At 37.3% G+C, this 26,005-nt stretch overlaps 1 protein-coding gene across 1 annotated transcript; it reads right to left on the bottom strand.

Moving 5' to 3' along the window:
• Positions 1-430: 430 nt before the first annotated feature.
• Positions 431-10,571, bottom strand: LOC139155469 (myelomonocytic growth factor-like). Its single transcript, XM_070730606.1, has 5 exons — positions 10,436-10,571; positions 9,360-9,520; positions 6,270-6,377; positions 4,017-4,163; positions 431-2,753 (listed from the first exon to the last, which is right to left on the bottom strand). The coding sequence occupies exons 1-5, from the start codon at positions 10,449-10,451 to the stop codon at positions 2,595-2,597; spliced, it is 591 nt and encodes a 196-aa protein (XP_070586707.1). The 5' UTR covers positions 10,452-10,571; the 3' UTR covers positions 431-2,594.
• Between the last annotated feature and the right edge of the window lie 15,434 nt (positions 10,572-26,005).

Genomic DNA, 26,005 nt, shown 5'->3' with positions numbered 1-26,005 from the left:
AGTGCCTCCATTCTTGGGGTTTCCACTACTTCAAGCCCAGGTGATCCCAGTAGAAACTAGTCTATCCTAGCCTTACCCTGCCTCTTGGGTTTTATATATATCTAGTAGAAATTAAAATATAAAGTATTAAAATTATGATAAAAAGTGAGTGGGGAGCAAGGGGGAGGTGGAATCTGCTATTGATCCATGAACCACCTTCAGTGTGACCCTCCCCCTCTGCAGTTGGACCCTCAAGCATCTGGCCGAGCCAAGTCTTCAGGGCCTTATAGAAGATCAGAAGGGTGGGAGAAGACTTCATCCAGAAGAGAGCAAGGTATTTCAAAGGGCAGGTGGCAGGAGCCATTGCATTTTGAAAATTAGCTTTATATGTTCCTCATTCAACTTCATTTTCAAAAAAGCTTAGAAGAATGAGAATAATACACCAAAGATATCTGTGATAGAAAATTTATTTAAAAACAGATAAAAATGTAACATTATACTTAGTGCCATGATTATGCAAGTACTTACAGCTTAGATTAGCTGTTTACAATTTATTTCTTCGAAGAACTGACGGATAGGAATACTGACATTTTAACTCAAATGGAATGTGAATGGCTATAACATAACTAAACACAAAAACAAAACATCCTTTGTCAAAAGTTTTGATGAAATTGCGCCTTCGAACAAGATTCAAGATAGTAACACTATACAATGTTCAAGCAGTATAATTTCAATTTCTTTCAGTTATAGCAGGCACTAGCAGCTGGAGAAATTGAACGACAAGAGTTCTGTGTAAACTTTAAACGCGCACACAAATTTACTATAACTTTCTCCCATAGTGAATAGCTATTTTGAACCCAATGGGATTCCATAGAAATCAGCATTGATTTTAGCAAAGGGCTCATTTAAACAAACATAGTATTCAAGTAGTTAGGAATTGAGTGCAACTAATGGCGGTTTACTTTTGTGTTAAAATCATTTAAATGATAACTTAAATTCCACTGTAACATAAATAAGATCCTTAGATAATTATTAAATAATACCTCTACATAGAATTTTACAGCAAATGAACACACACATTTATACTTATGAATTTTTAAAACTTGAAATGGTATCAACTTAACCACTTGGCCTTGTTAGAATGAGTTGGTCTGCCTCTATCACCAGAGTCTTAAAACGAAGATGATTATGCCTGGTGACATAACATAGGTGGCTTCGTGATATCAGAAGCTGTCTAGCAAATAGCCTGACAGAATGACAGAGGGAGTGCTGTTTATTAGTTTGCTTTAAATCAAGAATTCATTTTGGACCAGGATTACTGTATATAAAGCAAGGTTAAGCAGTCTGAGAGTTGTTGACCTTTTAATGCTACATTTATTTTCTGCACAATACAGTACAGCAAATGATAGAGGATGAGGGAAGTTATGAATCAAACCTCTTCTAAAAAGAGACCAGGCATATCTGCAGTCTATTTTGCATCGGTAAAAAAATAGTAAGACTATAGATTATATTGTATGCCCCAAATACTAATAAAGACATGCATTGCAAACTTCTCTTGTGTTTCATCCTATAGTTTTGTCTAGCTACCACCAGCTAGTACTCTTATGTTTAAATATTAAACAATAGTTTAATGTTGTATGTACCTCAACCTACATGCCACACATGGCAATAGCACTGTGAACTGTGCACTCAAGAATGGCTGAAATCTAAACAACTGCTTTCCGTTCATCTGACAGCATTGCTATAAATAATAAATAAATATCTAGTACTGAAGTCCAAATTCAAGATTCAACAATTCTGACACTATAAATATTAAATATGCTAATAAATTAAAACTCATAACAAACTATTAAAAACTGATCACAGTGGTATTTCATCAGAGAAAGAAGAGGCGGAGTGAACTGGGAACTTGCCATTGTAAGAATACTGTACATTTCACTGCAAAATATTAGATGTTTTTGGAGGGAAATCCATTTTTCTTATATCATCAGTCATAAACAACTGAAGTTTTAACTGCAGTAATTTCTCAAGTGGCAAAAGATCTCTGAAAGATTCTGAAGGCAAATTTTCCCATTTCCACATATATGTGTGAGATACTCTTCTTTCAATACTGTACTAATAATCATTTGAAGTAAATGCTAAATATATAAAAATTTAAACAGATTTAAAACAAATTACAACTTAACTCAGTGTTTCTCAGCTTTAGCAACTCTTAAGACTTTAACTTTCCTCAAAGCCAGAATTGCTGACGTTGAGAAACAGTGATTTAAGAGAATGGAGTGTTCACAATATAAGACAATGGCTTTCCACAATATGCTGCGTCTTAAGCAACCCAGCTCCATTTTAGTCTAATCTAACATTGTTGTCCAAACTCAGCTAATATTTTTATTTCTCTTAGAGCTAAATTTATCTGGATTACTTTATTGCCCCCCTACTTTCAGTATATTTAAAATTGTGTATAAAAATTTAAAATAAATTAAAAACAAAGACAGAGAAGCTGGAATTCTACCCGTCGAAGCTGTCCTGCTATGCAAAAGCAAGTCTTAGGACTTGCTTTTTTTCACAGAACTATTTCAACTTCAAAGTCTTTGGTGAGAATTCTCCATAGATTCTCTTTATGTGCTACAGTGTCTCAGGGCCCGGAAAATCTTATCCATAAATATCTGGAGTTTGCAGAGAACCAGGTAGCTTCCAATTTCTCTTTGAACTTGCACAAAGGTAGGCTCATTTTCTGCCTGTGGATAGATAACGCTGGTCAAACTGCTTTCTTCCATCTGAAACAAAGATTAGAGAAATTGAGGAATTTCATATTAATAATTAACATTTGCATATTAACTCCAACAGCATCCAAATCAGCCTTGCATGTTACTCTTCGATTAATCCTATTTCGTCCAATGTTGTCACTATTATATTCTGAGTATTCTTCAATGACCTTATTTTAATAAATAAGCTGTGTTTTGTCATGGCAAGGGACAATTTAACCCGGCAGGGAAAAACATGGTCCCAGCCATCAGAAAAGCAAAGAGAAGCATTTTTTCTCCACAACGAGCAGTGGGTCAACAGATTTGTTCATAAATACATATCTGAGCTAGTGTAAGCAAAACAACACACTCAGAAATATTTACTTCCTCATGCATCCACACATCCCTATTCTCTGACCTACCATAGTTGCAGCAACAATTTTATAAGGCAGGCATGAAGGATTGCCTAATCTCACAGAGTGCAGCAGTTTGTATATGTTAGGATTAATGCATGAACAGGAAAAATGTTCATATCATATAAAATAAAAGTTTACTACAGTGGAAAGATGCGCAAAAGCCAGGGCCTAGGATTATTTAAAATGTGAAGAGCAAAAGCCTAAGTATTTATTACTTTGAAATTTATGCTTAGAAAATGACAAAGGCAACACTCCTTCCTTTTACAAGACTGGATATACAGCTGTTCAACAAGTAATAGCAACAAAGGTTATTCCCGAAGGTGGAATGGGGCAGTAATTGGGGGGAAAACACACAACCCTTCCTGCAAACACAGCACTTTGGGCTGTATCTGAGAGCCTAAACAGTCCGCTTCTTAGATCCCATATAAAAGCATCCACCCACCACAAGGATATGGCTTCTCTATGAGGATTGAGTAGTGTGCATCTTGAAAATACCAGGGCCATAGAGTACTTTGGATCTGATACTTTAAAATTAGCAGAAGAATCCCAATGGCTTTCCCTTTCACACTTATTGTGTGATCCCAGAAAAAGATACAGCCTGTGAGTGATGCAACCAATGCTATAGTCATGCTCCATGTATCCTTTGGAAATTGAATCTAAAGTACTCTCCATATCTGCAATTTTTAGAAATTTATCTTCATAGTTCATCAATATTCCCCAAGACAACATTGCTAATGTCCAGGTAAATTGTTAAAGCAGGTTCACACACTCATACATATACTAAATATCTCTTATATTTCCCTTAGAATGGGATTGGTTTACCCTCAATACCTGGCTCTGATCTTTTCCCAACTTAAAGAATATTTATGCAATTCCTCACCTGTTGTTGAATGTTGCGGGACAAGTTGGAAATATCCAGTTGAACACCAAGGACTTGGTCAGCGTAAGTTGTTAAGATTTGGCGAATATATGAGAGGTAACTGAAGTACATTTGGAGACCAGCCTGTATCTGATTGAAGCATCTTTCCTACATAATGCAAATGTAATAGGGAATTATTACAAAAAGTTATCACGCATTCTTTTCTTACACAAATTTCAGTAAAATATTTCTTTGATTACAATGGTGTTGTACAACTTCTGCATTCAGAGACAAGTCAAGCACTGCTCTTCAGAAAGAGGACAAGGTTATTGAAATTGAAAAAAAGTGATTTCCACAATAAAATGTACATATACTCTGAAAACAAACCCGATTCTGCTGTGCCACAATTAAAAGCTATGTTAATTACAACTGAGGTTAATGATAAGGAAACAATGACACTATCCAGGATGAAATGTTAGAATTGGCTTAATATGAATAAATATGAACAATTTCTACTGTTTTAAATTAAGCAACGAAGGGGAAACTGAAGCATAAGAGTGACTCTATTTCTCTACCATTTTAAGCAATGATGAGCCAATGTATATTAGAAATTAATAGATTAACAGGGAAAAATTGACAAAGTTATAAACAGTGGTAGTCAGAAAAACGTGTATTAAATAAGCATACACGTTAATTAAACAATAAAATAGATGTAGAAAATTTATACACTACACTTGAATTTATAGCTCTTAAGAAATGTTTACTGGGAAAAAAGACGGAAATTTTCTCCTAATGCTGTTATCAGTGATATTTACCTATTTTGTAATATTCTTCTCTGGAGATGTTGGCTAGCCCAAAATTATTATATTGGATAGATATGTAAAATATGAACACTCTGAAACTAAGGTCTGCTTTTAAAAAAATAAAAATCCATCTAGACTCAACCCCAGAGTACATTTTTGGAACTAGGATATGAGCATGGCAGAAGCAATATTAGTGCATTGCTGTCTTATTTCATGTTTAGGGTTTGCCTGTTCACCTTTTAAGGAATAACAAATATTTCCAAGTTGAATCTGATACCGTAGTACTAATGGACAAATTTAAAGTAGGCACCCATCAAGGAGTTAAGTGTACTTATGTACTTTATAAGAAAGTTGTCAAATATTACACAAGGCATGTGTTTTGTCAGTGGAAACCCCATTAAAAAGGTTAAGATTATTAAGTTTAGAAAAAAGGTGGGCGATTATTTCATCTCCAATGAAATCAAGCTACTGATTTAGATTATTATGGATATTACATGGAACTACAACAGAATACACCTACTCTTGTTAGGGGAATGTGTAAAAACTTGAAATAGAGTCAGAAAGATCATTTGTATAGCACATTCACAGACAAGGTAGGTGAGCATCTGCAGGAGTGAGTACCATTACTGGCTTAAAATCAATATTGCTTTATTTCTGCTTTGATTTGTCTGCAGTACTTTTACAATATAACTGATTATGGATAATACAGTCTGAGAGAGTATATTTGTACATATGTACAACTTTTAAAATTGGAAAAGATCCCCCTGAGCACCAGCACGGGTCATGTCTTACCTCAATCTAATTTAAAAGACATTTATTATCCTTCAGAAGAAAGAAAAACAGAGGAGGCAATATGACAAAGTGAAGTATCTTTGCTTACGAGTACACTTCTGAGAACCAAATAGTTTCCAAAACCATTTTTAGGAAATTAAAAATAGTTGGTGGTAGAGTCAAACGCTCTGTCTTCTCAGACAAAACAACCACCAGATAGAAAGAAGACCCAGTCTGGGTAAAAAAAGGATCTCCAAAACCTAGAAAGGTGATTAAAAAACATCCTTTTCAGTTTACTTATAAGGAAGGATACTTAGCCAATCATGTAGGCTGGAGAATTCTGGGAGTTGAAGTCTGTGTATCTTAAATTTGCTGAGCCTAGGCAGCCATTAGTCTAGAGCAGGGGTAGGCAAAGTTGGCTCTTCTATGACTTGTGGACTTCAACTCCCAGAATTCCTGAGCCAATCATGCTAGCTCAGGAATTCTGGGGCTTAAAAGTCTACATGTCATAGAAGAGCCAACTTTGCCTATTCCTGGTCTAGACAGCACATAGGCTGTTTATGAGAACACTCAAAGATGCTCTTAAAATCCCAAATATTGCCTTGATTTCTTACAAAATTATGTGCTGCTACCCTAATACTTCTTGCATTGAGGGGGGAAATGCTCTTAAGTTACAAATCAGATAGGTGTTGCTACTTACCATGTCACAGGGGTCCTGCTGGCAATAAGAGATGTTAACTTGATAAATGCCCAAGAGTTTCTCTATCGTTACCAGTTCTCTGTTGCTGCCAAAGCTGAATGCTTTACGCTGGAGGGGGGGGGAAAAGAAAAATATTTAATGAAGAGGTATTTCTGGGATTCCCAAAAAAACCAGAGCAAACATATTTGAGTGCTTTATATCCTTGCTGCCTAAAAGCAGTGTTTTACAAAATCCTTCCTCCTCCCACAATCCTGTTTTTGCTATACTGTACTTCAAAACCCAATGAAAGCAAAGTTTATGTACATTTTAAAAGAATGCATATTAACTTACTTATATGAATGTAAAGACCATTTTAATAATCCTAAATCCTGTTCTCCTTGTACATTGTGCCAAATTGCAGTTTTAAAGGGTTGAATCGAAGTTTCACTATTAAGGAATCCAATAGGATATTTTTTATCATTTCTCCACTAACTTCTGGTATCTTCATAAAATCTGTCAGATATTATTGAAGTGATATTAAAGTACTGTTGTTTTGGGCCAACAAAGGCTGGATGATTCCGAAGGTGCTGTAAGCTATTAATGAATGAATTATCTTAGTCAAAACTACTTTTAAATTTGGTTGGTTTTCACTATTTAGCTCTGTGAGGCTGATATGAATATAGCTGGAAAAGGGCTGAATAAGGCTGCATTCTGACACAGCAAATATTTATCTTGAGACTTAATATTTAAAATTTCCTACCAAGTTTCTAAATCTTTAAGCAGGATGCTTTAAAGTACATGAGTAATGCATATGGAAATCTCGGGAGGTAATGAGGATTATTGGATATGACTTCCAGCAATTAGGAGATTTTGACTGCCCTTTTCATCTTATCTTCCTCATGATTAACAAATCTTTTCATCTTCCTCATGCTTAACATATTATGTTCTACTACAAATAGGGAGTTGAATGCATATCAGCCACGCAGAGCTAAACAGTGAAAACCAATCAAACTTAAAAATTAGCTGTGAGTAATGTAATTTCTTCATTAATAGCTTACAGCACCTTTGGAGTTATCCAGCTATTGTTGGACCAAAACAAAAGTAATGATAACTTTAATATCACTTCAATAACATCTGAGTGATTTTATAAAGACACTAGAAGTTAGTGGAGAAATAGTTTTTTAAAAATCCTACTGGATTCATTGAGGCTTCCTTTAAATATAGTACAGTGAAACATGGATTCAACCCTTTAAAATTGAGTACAACTTGGCACAATTTACAATGAGGACTGTTTTAAGGGTTATTCCTAAAATAAATATTAAATTTGGCCTCTGAATTTAGAGCCTTGTTCACTATAAGCCCTTATATGAACTACTAGGTACACAATCCAAACTAAAAAAAAAATTAAAGAATTGCAAAGGAGGATCAAGTAGGTAATTCTACTCCCTTGGACTTTCTCCCTTTGTATTTAGTAAACCTTAATTACAATATATTTCATATTTGTTTGACAGATTGAATGAAAATATTTCCTCCCAACACCCAAAGAGGAAGACATCAAGAACGCCAAACTTTGCTGGCTTGTTTGCAAACTATTTTCTCCCTTGAGCTTTGACATTCTGAATTGGCACAATCTTACATATATTCCGGAAGCATGGGACAGAAACATTTGTGCGATTTTAGTAGGGAGGGAATCTATTCAGTGTGCTAGGAAATGCATGAGATTAACATGCATTTCCTAGCACACTGGAAGACTGAGCTGTAATTTATGGGAAGTACTTGAAAAGGAACCCATATCTGAATGATGTTCCATGTATTTTATGTGAAAATTTCAGTCCACTATGAACTTTGATTTTTCTGTATGCATAATGCTCTAATTATTTTAATCTACCACTTTTCTCAATTATGTCACTATAGTAGGACCAGGAATTTTGCTACAATGGGCATCAAGGCATCTCTAAGTAATGTCCTTCATGCCAAGTCTTCTGTACTCCTAAATTTAAACTCTATGCTCTGCAGATATTGCTGGACTTTAAATACTGGTTTTCTTCATTACAGCTGCAAAAATTCAACATATGCAAGATCACTGATTTTCCACTCATACAAGTGTTTGGGTGGATTTGATAGGCTGTTGACCAAATTCAACAATTGCATTGCAGGCCCATGTGGTTTTATAACCTGAAGCATCTTCTACTAACTAAAAGAGATGTCAACTGCAAACTCTCTACCGTAGCATAGCCATGGTTATAAACAGATATCTTAATTGGTCCACTGATTAATATTTCTTTTGTTCAAGAATACAAGAACTTCTACGGAAGGTATCAGTAGTGAGGCACTACAGTAGTACATCTAAGTGTAGACTGAAAGCACCATCACCATCAAAAGTAGTAATGTTTTAAAGCCACATCTGTGCTATCTTATCACATATGTTTATATTACTCAGATTCCTCCCCAAATCCTCCCTTGTTATTTAAAATTATGCATTGATTTAAGTAGTGATTTAAAGGGTCTTTTTAACTTTGAGATTCTATGAAATAACATTTCAGTGGAAGCAAATCAAAAGACTTCAAGTTTATTGCTTCAATACATTTAACTTTGTTCCCCTTCACAATTCAACATTTTCCATTTGTCTGAGACTCTGCTGTATCATTTCAATATAATAAGCGTAGTTTATAAATTTTATATTAATTTAAAAATAGGATTTCACGTAGCTATATTACCACTTCAAAAATAGAATTTCATGTAGCTACATTACATCTCAAATTCATAAATGTCAATAACAATACTAGGAATCTAGTCCCCAATCTAAATCTCCAGGTTAAAAATATTGAATTAAAACTTAATATTGGAAGAAGAAACTAAAACTACCCTCATTGTAGTGGAGGATTTACCCAACATAGCTGGCAAACATTTTAGTCAACGTATCCTATACGTTGAAGTTATACCAATATCTATACAAGGAATCAATAGATTATTTATTTCCCTCTCCCACTACAGATTCCTTAATTTTTGTTGGAAAGAAACTTATTATACAGCAATTTAATACATGTTTGACTCAAAAGCCAATTGGTAAATGCTGATAACATAGCCCCAACTCCTTTAAAATATACTTACCACAAGCTCATTCAATGCAACGAGATCAGCCTTTATCCTGATGGCAAACTCCTTATTTTTTGAAACAAACTGGTGTAAACCAGGATCTCCAGAAAATTCTGCATGAGGTGCAGCTAAGCACGTTAACCAAGAAAGTGCAAAACTGATCAGAAGAAGACCACCTGGGAAAATAAAAGAATATACAATGGTCAGGAGAGGTTGGTCATTAAAAAACAAACAAACTGGACCCCACTTCTAGGAGCTGCACTAAATTATCTAGCTGATACTAATATCTAAAAGGCTGAAACCATTAGACAGTTTTAATACGATTATAATTTATCAGCTCCATACCACCGTCTTCGCTTCCGTTAAAGCAAGGAAAAGTGGAATAGCTCGAGCTATTCTGAAACGGAGCTAAGCTGAGCGCAAGTGGTTGGAAAACTGATTCCGTCAGAATTACTCTTATCGTTCTAGCACGTGCAGCAAATTAAGCGAGACTCAGCCTAAAATACGGGTCCTGCCGCTTTCGTTCCCCAACCTTTCCAAGTCAGGGGCGTCTCTATCAAGTGGCAACCTTTCAAATCTTTGCCTTCGCCTGACGTGAGTCCCCGCAAGAGCTACGGCGGGTTTTTCGAAACCCAGTTGCCCAGCTCGTTTGGTGAAGGGAAAAAAAAGTGAAAATGTCAGTAGGCTGGAAAACGAAGCCGCGTCTTTCTTTCTCTGAACCTTTGGAGAGGACTTCGAGGCACGTACCAGAATTCCCCTTTCCTTCCCCCTTAAACGTACAGAGGCCAGTCCTGACCTCTGAAAATAAAAGAATTTTATCAGATCGAGTTTTATTCTCCTACAATAAAATGCGGAGAGAACGGTTCCCCACCTGGGCGTTTTTCAGAGCTTGTTAAACATTCCTGAAGGCGGTGCTAAGGAGGAGCGACCGGTCAGGAAGGTAAACCGGGACTTGTCCTTCTTTTTTCCCTCAGCAGCAAAGGTGGGTAATAGTCCCAGTAATCGTAAAGAAAAGCGCTCCGGGGAGCCCTCGCCCCGAGAGACGCCAAAAAAGCTGCCCTCCCCGAGGACTTGCCTCGAGCGCTACTTACTCCGTGTTGAATTCATCCTTCTGCAGAAAAACTTTTGGTCTCGCCTACTTTCTCCGCCCTGTTCTTCGAAAACGACGCGCTTGTGATTCGGGAGGTCACTGGAGAACGGATGCCTGGGTTGCTGTGAATCAAACTCTTCTCCATTGGGGGTATTTATAGAGAGAGAATATTCAGGAACTTCCTCCGGAGGGAGGGGCAGTGGAGGCTAATTGAGAGGAGTGGTGTTAGGCAATCTCACATTTTTTTCCTTTATGCACTTAATTACGGTAAATTCTGAGTGTCCTTGATCAGGGTGGTAGATGAGGATCTGCAACAGGAGCTTATTTCCTGGGGTTATTTAATTAAAGTCTCAAAGAAGTCATAGGTGGCTCCAAGATTGGAACAACCTTCTGGTGATCTTTTAAAACTCTATTGAAATTATTGAAGACTTTGTTCTTTTTTTAAATAGCCCAATAAGGAGTTTAAACTTCATGTTTGAAGATGAAGTATTATTTTATGGAAAATAAACACAGTAACAAAATGCTATTCTATTTTTTTTTAAAGTTTTCTCTCATGGTTTAATTTAAGAGAGTTTATAACTAAAAGATCATGTATTTTCCCAACCTTCCAGAGGCATTTTACTTCTAAGATCTTGGGCCCATCTTTCCTCATATATTCCTTTACTCCTTCCATTATTTATTTATTGTAGAGCCATGGATTGGTTCCAGAGTGACAGCAGTCTTATCGGAATAGGGCTTGCCAAACAAAAAACTCATTAATCTTAATAGCCCTACCCAAGGTGTGACAAAACCTAGATCTGGTCAGGCTCTAGCAGTGACTTAAAATGACAGGAAGAAATGAGATTCCGAATCTGCCTAGTAAAAATAAAAGGCATGCGTAAGACTTGATACAGTAGTAATGTACATATGAAACAGATCTGGTGTTTGATTAACACCAGAGTTGATAAGAGAATCTAGACTGCTTAGAGCTATTTAAAATGGTTAATGTTACCATTGGGAAGCATTGAGTCCATATCATGAGAAATAATTGTTTCATTGTACTGGGACCCTGCTCAGACTTCATTTGGAATACAGTTTTCTGGGTGTCCATTAAAAAAAAAAAGATGGACAAATTCAACTAGTTCATAGGAAAGCTATTAGATTTGTGAAGAGTCTGGTGTCTAAATCGCATCAGGAATAGCTAAAGGATCTGGATGTATTTGTGGGGAGGTCAGATGGTAGTTTACAAGTACAGTGGTACCTCTACCTAAGAACGCCTCTACTTACGAACTTTTCTAGATAAGAACCAGGTGTTCAAGATTTTTTTGCCTATTCTCAAGAACTATTATCCACTTACAAACCCAAGCCTATGAAACTGTAACCGGAAAAGGCAGGGGGATGCCTCCGTGGGGCCTCTATAGGACTCTCCTAGGAGGAAACAGGGCCAGAAAAGGCGAGGAGAAGCCTCTGTAGGGCCTCTCTAGGAATCTCCTAGGAGGAAACCGGGCCGGAAAAGGCAGGGAGAAGCCTCTACGGGGCCTCTCTGGGAATCTCCTTGGAGGAAACAGGGCCTCTACCCTCCCTGCGGTTTCCCCAATCGCACACATTACAGTATTTGCTTTTACATTGATTCCCATGGGAAAAATGGCTTCTTCTTACAAACCTTTCTACTTAAGAACCTGGTCACGGAACGAATTAAGTTCGTAAGAAGAGATCCAATGTATCTGAAGAGTTGGCATATATAGGTAGTCCTTAATTTACAATCAGTTGCTCAGCTATCACAATGGATCCCCCCATAACTACTAAAAAGCCGTTCTAAAGTTCTGGCAGCTGTCTTTTCCCATGATCACATGACCATATTTCAGCCCGTAACTAGCCCGTAACCAGCCCACATTTGTGACTATGTACAGCAGGAGTGTCAAACTGACAGCTGGTGGGCTGGATGCGTCACATGCAGGCCACACCCACCCCAGCTCCGCAAAGGGAAAAAAGATTGTGATATGTCACATGACGGCAATGTAATGTGGTGATTTTGACACCCCCAGTGTCAAATGTGAATGCAACTTACACCATTTTTGCCAAAACTAAGTGCTTCCTTTCCATTTTTCGCAAAAATGCCCCTTAGTGAATGAATTCACTTAATACCCATAGCGCTGATTGACAAAAGTTTGTAAAATTGTGTTGGATACAGTATAACCTACTATAGACCTACTATAGACCCATTATGATTTATGACTGCAATGGATAGGCTCCATTATGGTCATACATTGAAAACCATCAGCAGCAGAAGAATTGGATCAATTCTCTATTTCTTCAGAGAATAGAATAAGAAATAGTGGATTAAAACTACAAGGAAGTAGATGAGGCTAGAAAGCAGAAATAACTTCCTGAATATACAAATTGTGAGGCAGTAGAGCAGGCTGCTACTTGAAGTGAGGTTTTCTCATTTGAAGATGTTCAGAGACCAAATGTTTATGTGTCAGAGGTGCTTTGGTGAAGGTTTGGACAAGACCTCCAATATATTCCTTTCAACTCAAAGATTTTATGCAGATTCACACATAATCATCATTACTTCTCTAAACTTGGTTTACCCTTTGATAAAGAGTTGAGCTGAAAGCACAGGTAGTTCTCCACTTACAGTTGAGCCCAAAATTTATGTTGAGAAGTGAGATGGTTGTTGAGTGAATTTTGCCCTATTTTATTATCTTTCTTGCCATAGTTGTGAATCACTGCAGTCGTTAAGTTTGTAACATGGTTAAGTGAACTCTGCTTCCCCATTGGCAAGCCCACTTTGCTTGTCAGAAAGTCGTGAAAGGTGATCACATGACCCTATGTCATTACAACCATCATAGATGTCACTCACTTACCAAGCATCTGAATTCTGATAATATTGATTGATTGATTGATATGATTTGATTTGATTTGTATGCCGCCCCTCTCCGAGGACTCAGGTAGGCTCACAACATATCAAAGAAAGCATAAGAATACATCTGGATCCAATTAATGTAATTAAAAAACCTAAAAGTTGTAATATAATTAAAAACATTCATTGACGATGGGGTGGCTGCAATATGAAAAACGCCCCTAAGTCATTTTTCTTAGTGCCTTTATTACTTAGAATGGTCAGCAATAAGCAGCAACTATCCTGTGGAGTAGACCTTTTGAATATCTTAAAGCTTAATTTTAAAAGTTTTTATTTCAGTCTTTTATAAAGTTTTTATAAAAGTTCTCCAATATTTTTCAGGGATTGCTGTCATTTATTGTTTTATTTCCTGAGAATGCCTATTTGGGAAAAGAAGACATTCTTGTAAATAGAGATAGGACTGTTCGATCTTTGGATCTTAGAAAATCTTTAAATTAATCTTGGTTTCTTTTGCTATCATGATGGTCATATTCAGACATTCTATTTAGAGACTGAAGGTTTAAGGATGCTCATAGCCATGTTTCTTATTCTTAGCAATTCTTAAAATGTGTAGATTCTATCTCCAGAATCCCCCAAAATGGTTTTGATCCATCCAAGGAGCTTTCTCGACTGGATGGATCTACAATTGTATGGATTAAGCTGGACGGAAATTAAGGATGTGTTTTTTCTCTCCTGTAGTATTCTTGTAACAGATAGCAACATAACTTTATAATTTTCCTAGAGAATTTTTGTTCTATAATAGATTAAAATGTAATAAAACAAAATAATATCCTCAGCGAACACAGGGTCACTTTAGCAGGCAATATGGACTGATTCCAACTGATGGAAGATCTTTGTAAAGAATGTATAATGGATTAAAGCTAAACATAGTTTGCAGAACAGCAATTCTTTATTTTTTTTCTTTATATTTGGCTAAGGTGTCCCTACTATACCACTTCATATTGTATATAGTATCCAATATGTATGGGAAGCTTTAGGCTAGATCTTGACGGTATGCCAGCCTAGTTTTACAACATATTTGAATGTTTATGATTTAACAAATAATGATCTATCTCCCTTTAAAAAAACAACAACAACAACAATAACCCTAACTCTGTTTCTTTCCTATTCTCAGAGACTGGGGGCATATACAGATAGTCAGCAACTGATGACTACAGTAGGGACCAGAAATTGCATTGCTTGTTAAGAGGGTCGCTTTTTTTAAGTGACTTTTTTGCCACACTTGTTAAGGAAATAATTACAGTTGTTAAGTGTATCATACAATTAGTTAAATGAATCTGTCTTTCTCTAATGACATTGTTTGTCGTAAGCTGGCTGGAAAGATTGCAAATGGTCATCACGTAACCATAGGATGCTATAACTGGAATATGTGCATGTTGATTGTCAGGCGCTCAAATTTTGATCACGAATGTGGAGATGCTGCAACATTTGAAACAGGGGTGGATTCTGATTTACCACATTGCCAGTTTGCTTCCTCACATGCCTTGTGGGCGAAGGTTCACTTTGTGCATGCACACATGCGTAGTGCTTAAAACCTAGCTTCTGCGCATACGCAGAAGCTAGAAACAGTTTCTGGGCATGTGCAGAAGCAAAAAAAAAAAAGATGGTTCTGCCCAGTGAAAGGCCCCTTGTCTTACCTCCTACCACTATGTTTAGTTTAGTTTAGTTTAATTGGATTTGTATGCCGCCCCTCTGCGAGGACTCGGGGCGGCTCACAGCTCATATAAAAGACATAATAATACAATCGATCCAATTAATATAATTAAAAATCTTTAAAACATTTATTAACATTCACTCAATAAATCACACACAAAAAACCACTCGTTGGTCAGTGGAAAGATCTAATGACCCCAGGCCTGGCGACAAAGATGAGTTTTTAAACTCTTTCGGAAGGCAAGGAGGATAGGGGCAATGCGAATCTCCAGGGGGAGCTGATTCCAGAGGGCTGGGCCCCCCACAGAGACGGCTCTTCTCCTAGGTCCAGCCGGCCGGCATTGTTTGGTTGATGGGACCCTGAAGAGACCAACTCTGTGGGACTTCATCAGATGCTGGGATTCATGCGGCAGAAGGCAGTGGCGGAGATAATTTGGTTCTATGCTATACAGGGCTTTATAGGTCATAACCAACACTTTGAATTGTGTCTGGAAACCGATCGGCAGCCAATGCCCTCTTAGGCCATTGCGGGCACGTACCCGGCGGCATGAGATTTGGCTTCTGTGCATGCGCAGCAAATGAAATCTCGTATGATGGAATGTGGGCAAGCAAGATTAGGGCAATTTTTGCTGATATTATTGATTCCACCCATGTAGAGAAGCAAAAAATTGGCGAAAATCTCCAAAAGGGTCCTTTTACAAAGATTTCACTTGCTGCGCATGCACAGAGGCCAAATCTTGCACGGGGATGCTTCGGGGGTGCACAGTTGCGCACACACCCCAGAATTTCCTACCAGAATGGAGCACCTGACCACACCGGCTGCTGCCCACCACTGGTTCCACCTATGGCGCCTTTGAGAGAAACGGTTTGGGGACGTGTCCAGCCAGCCATCGCTGTCGATTTGACGAGTGGGAGGAAATTCCCACTACTGGTTCAATAGGCAGTAACCCCCCTCTGATTTGGAATGTGAGAGCTGGTTGTAGGCAGCGGTGGGTTACTAGCCGTAACGCTAAATTATGCTCGCCGCTGTGGCTCGTAAGTGTTTGCGGGGCTAGCACAATTTTGCTTCTGAACATGTTCCTACGTAGTTTCTGCTCTGGCAATCTCACACTACTCACCAGAGCCTACAAAACTTTTGCCAGACCCATCCTTGAATACAGTTCATCTGTCTGGAACCCATACCACATCTCGGACATCAACACCCTTGAAAATGTCCAAAGATACTTCACCAGAAGAGCCCTTCACTCCTTCACTCGAAACAGAATACCCTATGAAAGCAGACTATCAATCATTGGTCTTGAAAGCTTAGAACTACAATGCCTAAAACACTATTTAAGTATTGTCCACAAGATCATATGCTGCAACGTCTTGCCTGTCAATGACTACTTTAGCTTCAATTGCAACAATACAAGAGCACGCAACAGATTCAAAGTTAATATTAACCACTCCAAACTTGACTGTAAAAAATATGACTTCAGCAACCGAGTTGTCGAAGGGTGGAACTCATTACCTGACTCAGTAGTGTCAACCCCTAACCCCCAACATTTTTCCCTTAGACTATCCATGATTGACCTCTCCAGGTTCCTTAGAGGTCAGTAAGGGGCGTGCATAAGTGCACCAGTGTGCCTTCCGTCCCTTGTCCAATTGTCTCTCCTTATCTCATTTATCTTTTCTTCCTTTCAAATTTGTTCACCTATACTTTTATATCTTTTCTTCTATTCTTTTCTTTATTTATATTACTACATATCTATTCTCTTCAATGTGTATTATGTATTGGAATAAATAAACAAATAAATAAAATAAATGTGGAGAAAGCAAAATCGTGCACAGAGCCACAGGTGTGCCCGTGTTTTGGCATGCGTGGAAACAAAAAAACCTCACCGAATTACGAATGCGCCTGCGGCTCCGTGCACGATTTTGCTACCTCCACAGGTGCAGAAACAAAATCGTGCTTGCCACACCGGCACTTAGGAGCCATGGAGGCAAGCACAATAGTGTTCTGGCTAGTAGCCCACTGTGGGTTGTAGGCCACTTTTTCAGTGCTGTTGTAACATAGAAACATAGAAGTCTGACGGCAGAAAAAGACCTCATGGTCCATCTAGTCTGCCCTTACACTATTTCCTGTATTTCATCTTACAATGGATATATGTTTATCCCAGGCATGTTTAAATTCAGTTACTGTGGATTTATCTACCACGTCTGCTGGAAGTTTGTTCCAGGGATCTACTACTCTTTCAGAAAAATAATATTTTCTCATGTTGCTTTTGATCTTTCCCCCAACTAACTTCAGATTGTGTCCCCTTGTTCTTGTGTCCACTTTCCTATTAAAAACACTTCCCTCCTGGACCTTATTTAACCCTTTAATATATTTAAATGTTTCGATCATGTCCAATGTAACTTTGAATAGTGGCTAAATAAATTATTGAGAACTTGCTAGCCCAGTTAAAATAAAGGTTAGGTGACTTTTATTTATTTGTATTTCACCTTTATTATTTTTATAAGTAACTCAAGGCAGTGAACATATCAAATACACCTTCCTTCTCTTTATTGAATATACTGTCCGCTTCCTATTTTCTCTGTAACAACAGCCCTGTGAGGTGGGTTAGGCTGAAAGAGAATGACTGGCCCAAGGTCATTCAGCTGACTTCCACTTTCCAGCCTGGTGCCTTAACAGCTAGAACAAACTGGTTTAAGAAATATGTTGCCTTAATATGTTGTGTGAACCTAATCAGATTATTATATTAAACCATCATACTTTTTTTTACATCCAATTTTATTTATTGCATTGTACTGCACTGCAATGTATTGTATACAATTTTATTGCATTGTGTATTTGTTAAGCTAAATTTACTGCACAATGTGGTAAGTTAAGGCAGTCAATGTATTCTTATCCAAAATTGTTTTGAGTAATTTTGGGCACAGAAGTGCCAGTTCTAATTAAAACATTAGCATAGCCAATTGGCCTAGTAACATTTGTGTCTTGGGTTTGTTTGTTCCTTTGTTTGTAAAAATAAGTATTTCAACCCTATTTATTGCTATGTGATTTACATTTTTGGGAAATGTAATGAACTAAGGAGCAGTGTTCCCTCTAATTTTTTTGGGGGGTGGGCGGAAAAGTATAGTGTCTGAGCGGCAGTCCCTTTGGGACTGGCCGGCACAGAAATATTAAATAAATAAGTAAGTAAGTAAGTAAGTAAACAAACAAACAAACAAACAAACAAACAAACAAACAAATAAATAAAAAACCCACCCTGTTTTGCCTCAGAGAATTTCAAAATAAAATAGTGTACTGTGTGTCTATAACAGTGAGCTCATAATAGGGCAACTCTATCAATATCAAAATGCCACTTAAATAGTTGAGCTAGTTTCAAACTAGATTTTGATTTTCTTTCTCTCTTCCTTACTCCCATTCTTTTTCTTTCTCTTTTCCTTCTTCTCTTTTTTCTATCTGTTTCTCTCTCTTCCTCTCTTCCTCTCTCTCTCCTTCCCTCTCACTCTTTCCCTCTCGGCTTCTGGGCAGGTTTGAAAAACTCTGAGTTGATGATGATTTTTAAGTGAGCAATTGCTCACTGCTCAGCTTAGAGGGAACTATGCTAAGGAGATAGTTTAAGATTCTTCTATCAATATTTTTTTCCCAAAGATGGGACCTAGAATCAAAGTGGCTATTCCTTTATCCTCAATGAGGCCAATCCAATGATATTGTGTCCCCAAGGGAAACAGTATTGCAGTCTTGTGTTTTAAACAAAATTTTGAAATTAAGTTTGAAGGAATTGCCAAGATGATGAAATTTGTAGAGGTGAAAGTATTTGACATCTGGGTTTCTCCCCCCAGCCCCATTTAACAAATGTTTGTGTAGATTAGAGTTAGTCATCTTAAAGCAATACTGTACTTCTACAAAATTGTCAGTATTGGCACTTGAGGATAAATGAATCAGGTTTCCTTTCCTAGAATGGAATTTTTCTTTAGAGCAGAAAATTCAGAAAAAAAAAAAACCCTGAAAAGTTAACTATGCCATTCAAAATTATTTCCCCTCAAGAACACCAAAGATTTTGGCTTTAGGTCCACTCTAGGTTTATTTGTTTGTTTGATTAATATACTCTGGACAGCTTACAACGGAAATCAATATCAAAAAAAGTTTTAAAGATAATTTAAAGCCCAATTAATAAAATCATACATGTCTTTTGTGGCTGGTTCCAGAAGATGAACCACCGATCAAGGGACCCAGGCCTGCCGGCAGAGCCAGGTTTTTAAGATTTAGAGAGCTGAGAAATCCCTCAGCAAGATCTTTTGTGAGGTCTCCTTCCCATTGTTGCTCCTTTGCTGTCAATTCTCACCTGTTTGTGGTAGAAGTATCAATTCTCTCCTTGTGCCATGTTTCTTTGGAGAGATCTGCTGTGCTATGAACCAGGGGTTATTACTTTCCTCATCGACAGCAGAAAGGAATGGTTTAGCTTCCTGCACTTGGGATTTCAAGATTTTTTCTTCTTCTTTGTGTTCTGCTGGCGTGTTTCAACCGCCCATAATTAGTCCAGAAAGATACACACCACATGATAAAAGAAAAAACCAAAAGGGATTTTCTGGTACACACAAGGCACAGGTTAAATGCAATCCAATTGCTCACCCAATAACTGGGAAATTGAATCCAATTCTAAAGTCCAGAGAGTCCACACACAATCTTGAACAGCAAAAACCATGATCTTGATGAAACAATGAATCAGATAAACTGCCATGAGGCTAAAACACCAAGCTGCACTTTTATCTGTAGCACTAATTACAACAGCCCCATGCAACCACAGGTGGCCTCATTTTCTCTTGTAATAATCCTTCAGTTGTTGTCTCCTATGCATCACTCTACGCATGTGTGGATGTGTCATTAATTCCTGTTCAGAATCCAGGGATGATACAGATGATTGATCTCCTCCTGGGCTGTCTGCCAAACGCCTCTCTTCCCTGTCACTCACACTTCCTTGGTCAGAGGAGGCTTCATCGGCAGATTCCATCGGGAGCAAAACAGGCCTGCGGCATGTGGATGTTTCCCCCACATCCACCTGCACATTCCTTGGGGCAGGAGCTGGGCCAGAGCTAACCACAACACTTTGCAATAGTAAAATAGCACAGGAATTATGCAGAGGCCTTAGTGCAAGGGTCTCCAACCGTGGCAATTTTAAGACTCGTGGATTTTGACTCCCAGAAGCTGGCTGAGGAATTCTGGGAGCTGAAGTCCGCAACTCTTAAAGTTGCCAAAGTTGGAGACCTCTGTCTGTGAATAGAGGGACCCGAGATCAATGTGGTTGGGTGTGTGTGTCCATTTTTAACTTTGCAACAATGTGAGATGCCAGAATGGGGTGGCTTTTAAGGAGAATGCTTTCACCGTTTGTTTCCTCTCCTCCATTAAAACAAAATGCAGTTTCAAAAATATTTGGCTGCCTGATGCAGAATTTTAAAATTCTTGCTGTTCAGGTACCAGTTTATACTTTCAGCTATCTTTTAATTATAATGATGCTATTGTTAGCTAAAGGGCAAGGCAAGCTCTTGAAGAAATAATTAGCATTTTTAGGTGATGAGTATATATTATTTATTAGAATATTTAACATGGCACTTGAATCAGGATGCCACTGGAAATAGGGTTTTTTCCTTCTTCGTCTTCCAGGCAATGGCTTAATTGAATAAATTCCATTGATATGAATTTGCTTTACACTCATGCACAGTTTATACAGGGAAAGGTTGTAACAGGAAGATTTATCTCTTGGTTGTTTATGTTTTTGGCAGAAATGCCTCAATTCCAGCAGGGAGCAGAGAATGAAATGGCTCTGATTGTAAAATTTGCAGCAACTGAAATTAAAAAAACAAAGTGCCCACCTCCCCAAAGGTATAGAAAATGCAGCATTTCCCCTATTTAAATATTTTCTGAAATGGAGCGCCATCTTGAGGGCAGTTATGAAACGTCTAGGATCAGCAATGGTATTCGTTACACAGAAGAGTGTCATCAGGAAAAGCCTTTTGGATGACTGAGACAAAAGCTGATTCCCTGAACTAATCAGTCCAGATTGGGAAATCCAGGACAATCTCAAATTTCCCTCCAGGCCAGGATGTAGGGGAAAGGAAGTAACAAATTGATGTGTGTGAAGTCACAGGGAGCCTTCTAATGTACAGAATTAGCAAAACTTGGGAATGCTGAAAAAACTTTAAGAGGATGGGAACTGCCACTATGTTGTCAAGCAATAGCCTTTTAAGATATAGGTATGCATAGTCAAAATATTATTTGTTTGTTTGTTTGTTTCTAGCCAAAATGTTATTTGTTTGTTTGTTTATTTATTTATTTGTAGCCAATTTATTTATTTATTTATGTATTTATTTACTTACTTACCGTACTTACATATATATATAGCCTGAAGATGGTGAATGTGATTTCACCGAAACGTCGCATAGACATGCAAAACATTACACAGGGCAAAACCCGAACTCAGAACAATCTACATATATATATATATATATATATATATATATATATATATATATATATATATATATATATATATTTCTATGCTGCCAATCCCGAAGAACTCATTGTATAATGTATATAAATTGGCCACATTCACACTTTCTTTCACAATTAAATAGTTCCTATTAATTTTTAATCAAGTTTTCAACATTAATAAACCAATATTTGATCATGGTTTGTTTTTGATGTTAATTAAATGTCTTCTAAACATAGTTCCTAATTTTAAGCAGGCTCTCTACTGGTTAAAAGCCAGCCACTGGTTAAAAGCCAGAAAATATCTATAAAATACAGTTACGATCTTACTTCAGAGAATTCTATTTTGGAGAATTATACTTCCAGATTTTTACTTAGCAATTTAGGGTAACTTTCAAAATCCCAAAATAATTGTGATGTCATTTAGTGGCTATCATTTCAGCTTCTCCAGCACTATGGATTTCTGTATCTCAATAATATATGATATTGACCACAGGTAAGCATACAACTAAGGCTTCAACAAAATCCTATCAAGACCAGCTGTGAATTTTGAGCCTCTTGGGCCCTGGAACTGGAGAAATTTCTATTTAATTTAATTTAATTTAATTTAATTTAATTTAATTTAATTTAATTTAATTTAATTTAATTTAATTTAATTTAATTTAATTTAATTTAATTTAATTTAATTTAATTTAATTTAATTTAATTTAATTTAATTTAATTTAATTTAATTTAATTTAATTTAATTTTTTATTTATTATTCATATTTATTTATTTATTTATTTATTTATTTATATTTATTTATATTTATTTATTTATTTATTCAGTCCAATACACAATGAGGGTTTTTAGTGGGTATCTATCTATCTACACATACTAAAATACATGATGAAGGTTATAGAGGAGATACTCATAGTAAAATATATCTCAGAAAGAATAGAAAAGAAGATATAGGAATAGAACGTATCAATGAAAGAATAGAAGAAGAGATATAGGAATAGAAGAAAGGTATAGGAGATATAGGAGAGCAATAGGACAAGGGACAGAAGGCACTCTAGTGCACTTGTACTCGCCCCCTACTGACCTCTTAGGAATCTGGATAGGTCAACCGTGGATAATCTAAGGGTAAAGTGTTGGGGGTTTGGGGGTGACACTATGGAGTCTGGTAATGAGTTCCACGCTTCGACAACTCGGTTACTGAAGTCATATTTTTAACAGTCAAGTTTGGAGTGGTTAATATTAAGTTTAAATCTGTTGTGTGCTCTTGTGTTGTTGTGGTTGAAGCTGAAGTAGTCGCTGACAGGCAGGACGTTGCAGCATATGGTCTTGTGGGCAATACTTAGATCTTGTTTAAGGCGTCTTAGTTCTAGGCTTTCTAGGCCCAGGATTGAAAGTCTAGTCTCGTAGGGTATTCTATTTCGAGTGGAGGAGTGAAGGGCTCTTCTCCTCTTCTTTCATCTTGAAGAGAATTGCCCCATGCCACTCAGATTCAGTACACCTTCCCGGATTCCTAGTTCCTGCAATTATGAAGGGAAATTTTACATAACTTCATCCTGTGAACCACTTGTGCCTATTTTTGAACTGGGGAGCCTTATTCATGATTACTATCCATAGCCACTTCCCAGTGGGGTTATTGCAAGACACTATTCAACACTATTCAAGCTTCCGTAATTTCAGAATGCAGCAGAGCAGGTACTTATGGATATTCCTCGTTATGCCCATGTGACACCTGTATTCTGGATCTGCACTGACTTCCTGCAGATTTTCAGTTACAATTTAAGATGCTGGTTCTCACCTACGATAGGACAGGGGTATTAGTTGTATCATCTTCTCCCAAGAATACCATCCCATTCCACACGCTCCAACGGAGAAGCCATACTCCAGGTCTTTTTTTCTGAAGCATTAACATGGGATCCAAGAAACATGCTCCTAACCTCTTCAATGTATTTATTTATTTATTGGATGTGTATGCTGCCACTCTCCATGGACTCAATGCTCTCTACATGGGGCTACCTTTGAAAAGTGTTCGGAAACTTCAGATCGTGCAGAATGCAGCTACGAGAGCAATCATGGGCTTCCCCAAATATGCCCATGTTACACCAACACTCCGCAGTCTGCATTGGTTGCCGATCAGTTTCCGGTTACAATTCAAAGTGTTGGTTATGACCTATAAAGCCCTTCATGGCACCGGACCAGATTATCTCAAGGACTGCCTTCTGCTGCACGAATCCCAGCAACCAGTTAGATCCCACAGAGTTGGCCTTCTCCGGGTCCCGTCGACTAAACAATGTCGTTTGGCGGGACCCAGGGGAAGAGCCTTCTCTGTGGTGGCCCCGGCCCCTTGGAACCAACTCCCCCCAGAGATTAGAATTGCCCCCACCCTCCTCGCCTTTTATACACTTCTTAAAACCCACCTCTGCCGTCAGGCATGGGGGAACTGAGATGTTCTTTCCCCCTAGGCCTTTACAATTTACACATGGTATGTCTGTATGTATGTTTGGTTTTATAATAAGTATTTTTTTTAGTTATTTTACTATTGAATTGCATTGTTACATGCTGTTTTTATCATTGTTGTTAGCCGCCCCGAGTCTATGGATAAATAAATAAATAAAATAAATAAATAAATATAGTTTGCCTGACCCTGAAAACCTTTAGAAAGGCAGTTAAGATTGAGCTCTTTCCTTGGGAATGTGTACCAGAAAGAAGGAAGTTCTCTATTAGTGAGTTGTATTTTAGTCCTGATTGCTCTTTAGTTACTTTAGTTTGCTTCAGTAGTATGTCTAGTTTTTGTTTTTATTTTAATGGTTTTATATGCTGCAAGAGACGTATCATTTGTGTTGGGCAGTCATATAAATGTACTGAATAAATAAATGCAATCTACTTTTACAAAACAGAAATCAAATTGATGGTTAGTTAACTGAATTGCTCTCAAACCCTAGTAACTGTGTAGATAAGCACAATGCTTGCAGTGATGTCCTGTGTCTGGTAATAATCAATGAGCATGTCTAAGAACATTCCAAGAACATTTTAGATACCATCTAGTTACCTTATCTGCTATCTTCATCTACTACTGTTTAGGAGTTGCCAGCATAGTTAAGCTTTGTTTTTAAACTGTAATTTGTGCATGTTTAGAAAAGCTTAAGAGATATCTGTATTGTTACGTATACTTTATGTGCGGCTTTCCAAATGCTTTTTTAAAAAAACCCTGTATTAAATGCTCCGCAATAAATATGATTATAATGAAATAAGAAAGTATGTTATTTTTTCTAGAATTAAAAACAACAGAAGGCAAATAGTTAAAGACTATTTGTGTAAGATATGAATAACACATTATAAAATATATATTAACTTAGTACAGCTATATTTATGCAATATAAACTAGAAATTGTTAAGCATGATGATTCACATAAGTTAAACTTATAAAGATTAAAAAGAAAAAAGTTTATTATCAATATTAAATATTTCTAAAATGATAAACATCCAGGTTTGACCAAAAGTATTTGTATTTTTGCTTTTTTCTAAATAATTCTAACTTAGAACATAGAATAATAGAATCGGAAGGGACCTCGAAGGTCTTCTAGTCCAACCCCATTGAAGAAATGACCTCATCCATTCCAGGCACATTGTTGTCCAATCTTGTCTCAAAAACAAGGGGTGAAGCACCCACAACTTCTGGACACTGATTGTTTTTCCCCATCAGGAAATGTTTTCGTAATTCTGGATCTGTCTTTAATAACCTTTCAACTGTTAAGTCTTGTCCTACCCTCAGGTGCTTTGGAGAATAGGTTGATCCCCTCTTTTCTGTGACAGCCCTCAGATACTGGGAGATTGCTGTCATGTCACCCTCTAGTCTTTGTCTTAATTAAATGTAAGTAAATATAAATGAATACCTGTGTACCCTAGATCAGTGTTTCCCAACCTTGGCAACTTGAAGAAATTTGGACTTCAACTCCCAGAATTCCCCAGCCAGCATTTTCTGGCTGGGGAATTCTGGGAGTTGAAGTCCAAATTTCTTCAAGTTGCCAAGGTTGGGAAACACTGCCCTAGATGAGTTCAAATCACCAGGACTGGATGAATTACACCCCAAGGTTCTGAAGGAACTGCCAGCACCCCTTAACTACATCTTTCAAAGATCCTGAAGCACCGGGGAACTCCTAGAGGAATGGAAAAGAGCTGATATAATTGCCATTTTCAAAAAGAGGGGGAAATAGAACCAAGAAACTACAGGACTATCACCCTGACTTCAATAACAGGGAAGATTCTGGAAAAGATAATCAAACAACAAATTAACAAACCAAAACCAAACACCTAAACCAAACAAAGCAATAACAAAAACCAAACACAAATTTGTCAAAAACAGATCGTGGCAGACTAATATTACCTTCTTTGACAAAGTGATAAAATTAGTGGACCAGAGGAATGCTGTCAATATAATTTACTTGGACTTCAATAAGGCATTTGATAAAGTAGACAGTAACTGAATGCTAAATAAAGTAGAAAAATGTGGGTTAAATATTCAGCTGTACAACGTAATAACCAAT

Source organism: Erythrolamprus reginae, unplaced genomic scaffold (genome assembly GCF_031021105.1).
Source record: "Erythrolamprus reginae isolate rEryReg1 unplaced genomic scaffold, rEryReg1.hap1 H_2, whole genome shotgun sequence".
In the NCBI taxonomy this organism is placed as follows: Eukaryota; Metazoa; Chordata; class Lepidosauria; order Squamata; family Dipsadidae; genus Erythrolamprus; species Erythrolamprus reginae.
The sequence above is the reverse complement of the archived record's forward strand: the minus strand, read 5'-3'. Positions and strand labels throughout refer to the sequence as shown.

Excerpts from the sequence above, each read along its gene's own strand:
- LOC139155469 (XM_070730606.1), bottom strand. Across the intron at positions 6,378-9,359 it reads TTGCATTGAATGAGCTTGTG|CGTAAAGCATTCAGCTTTGG; the intron begins GTAAGTATATTT and ends CCCCCCCTCCAG. Across the intron at positions 4,164-6,269 it reads AGCAGGACCCCTGTGACATG|GAAAGATGCTTCAATCAGAT; the intron begins GTAAGTAGCAAC and ends TGCATTATGTAG.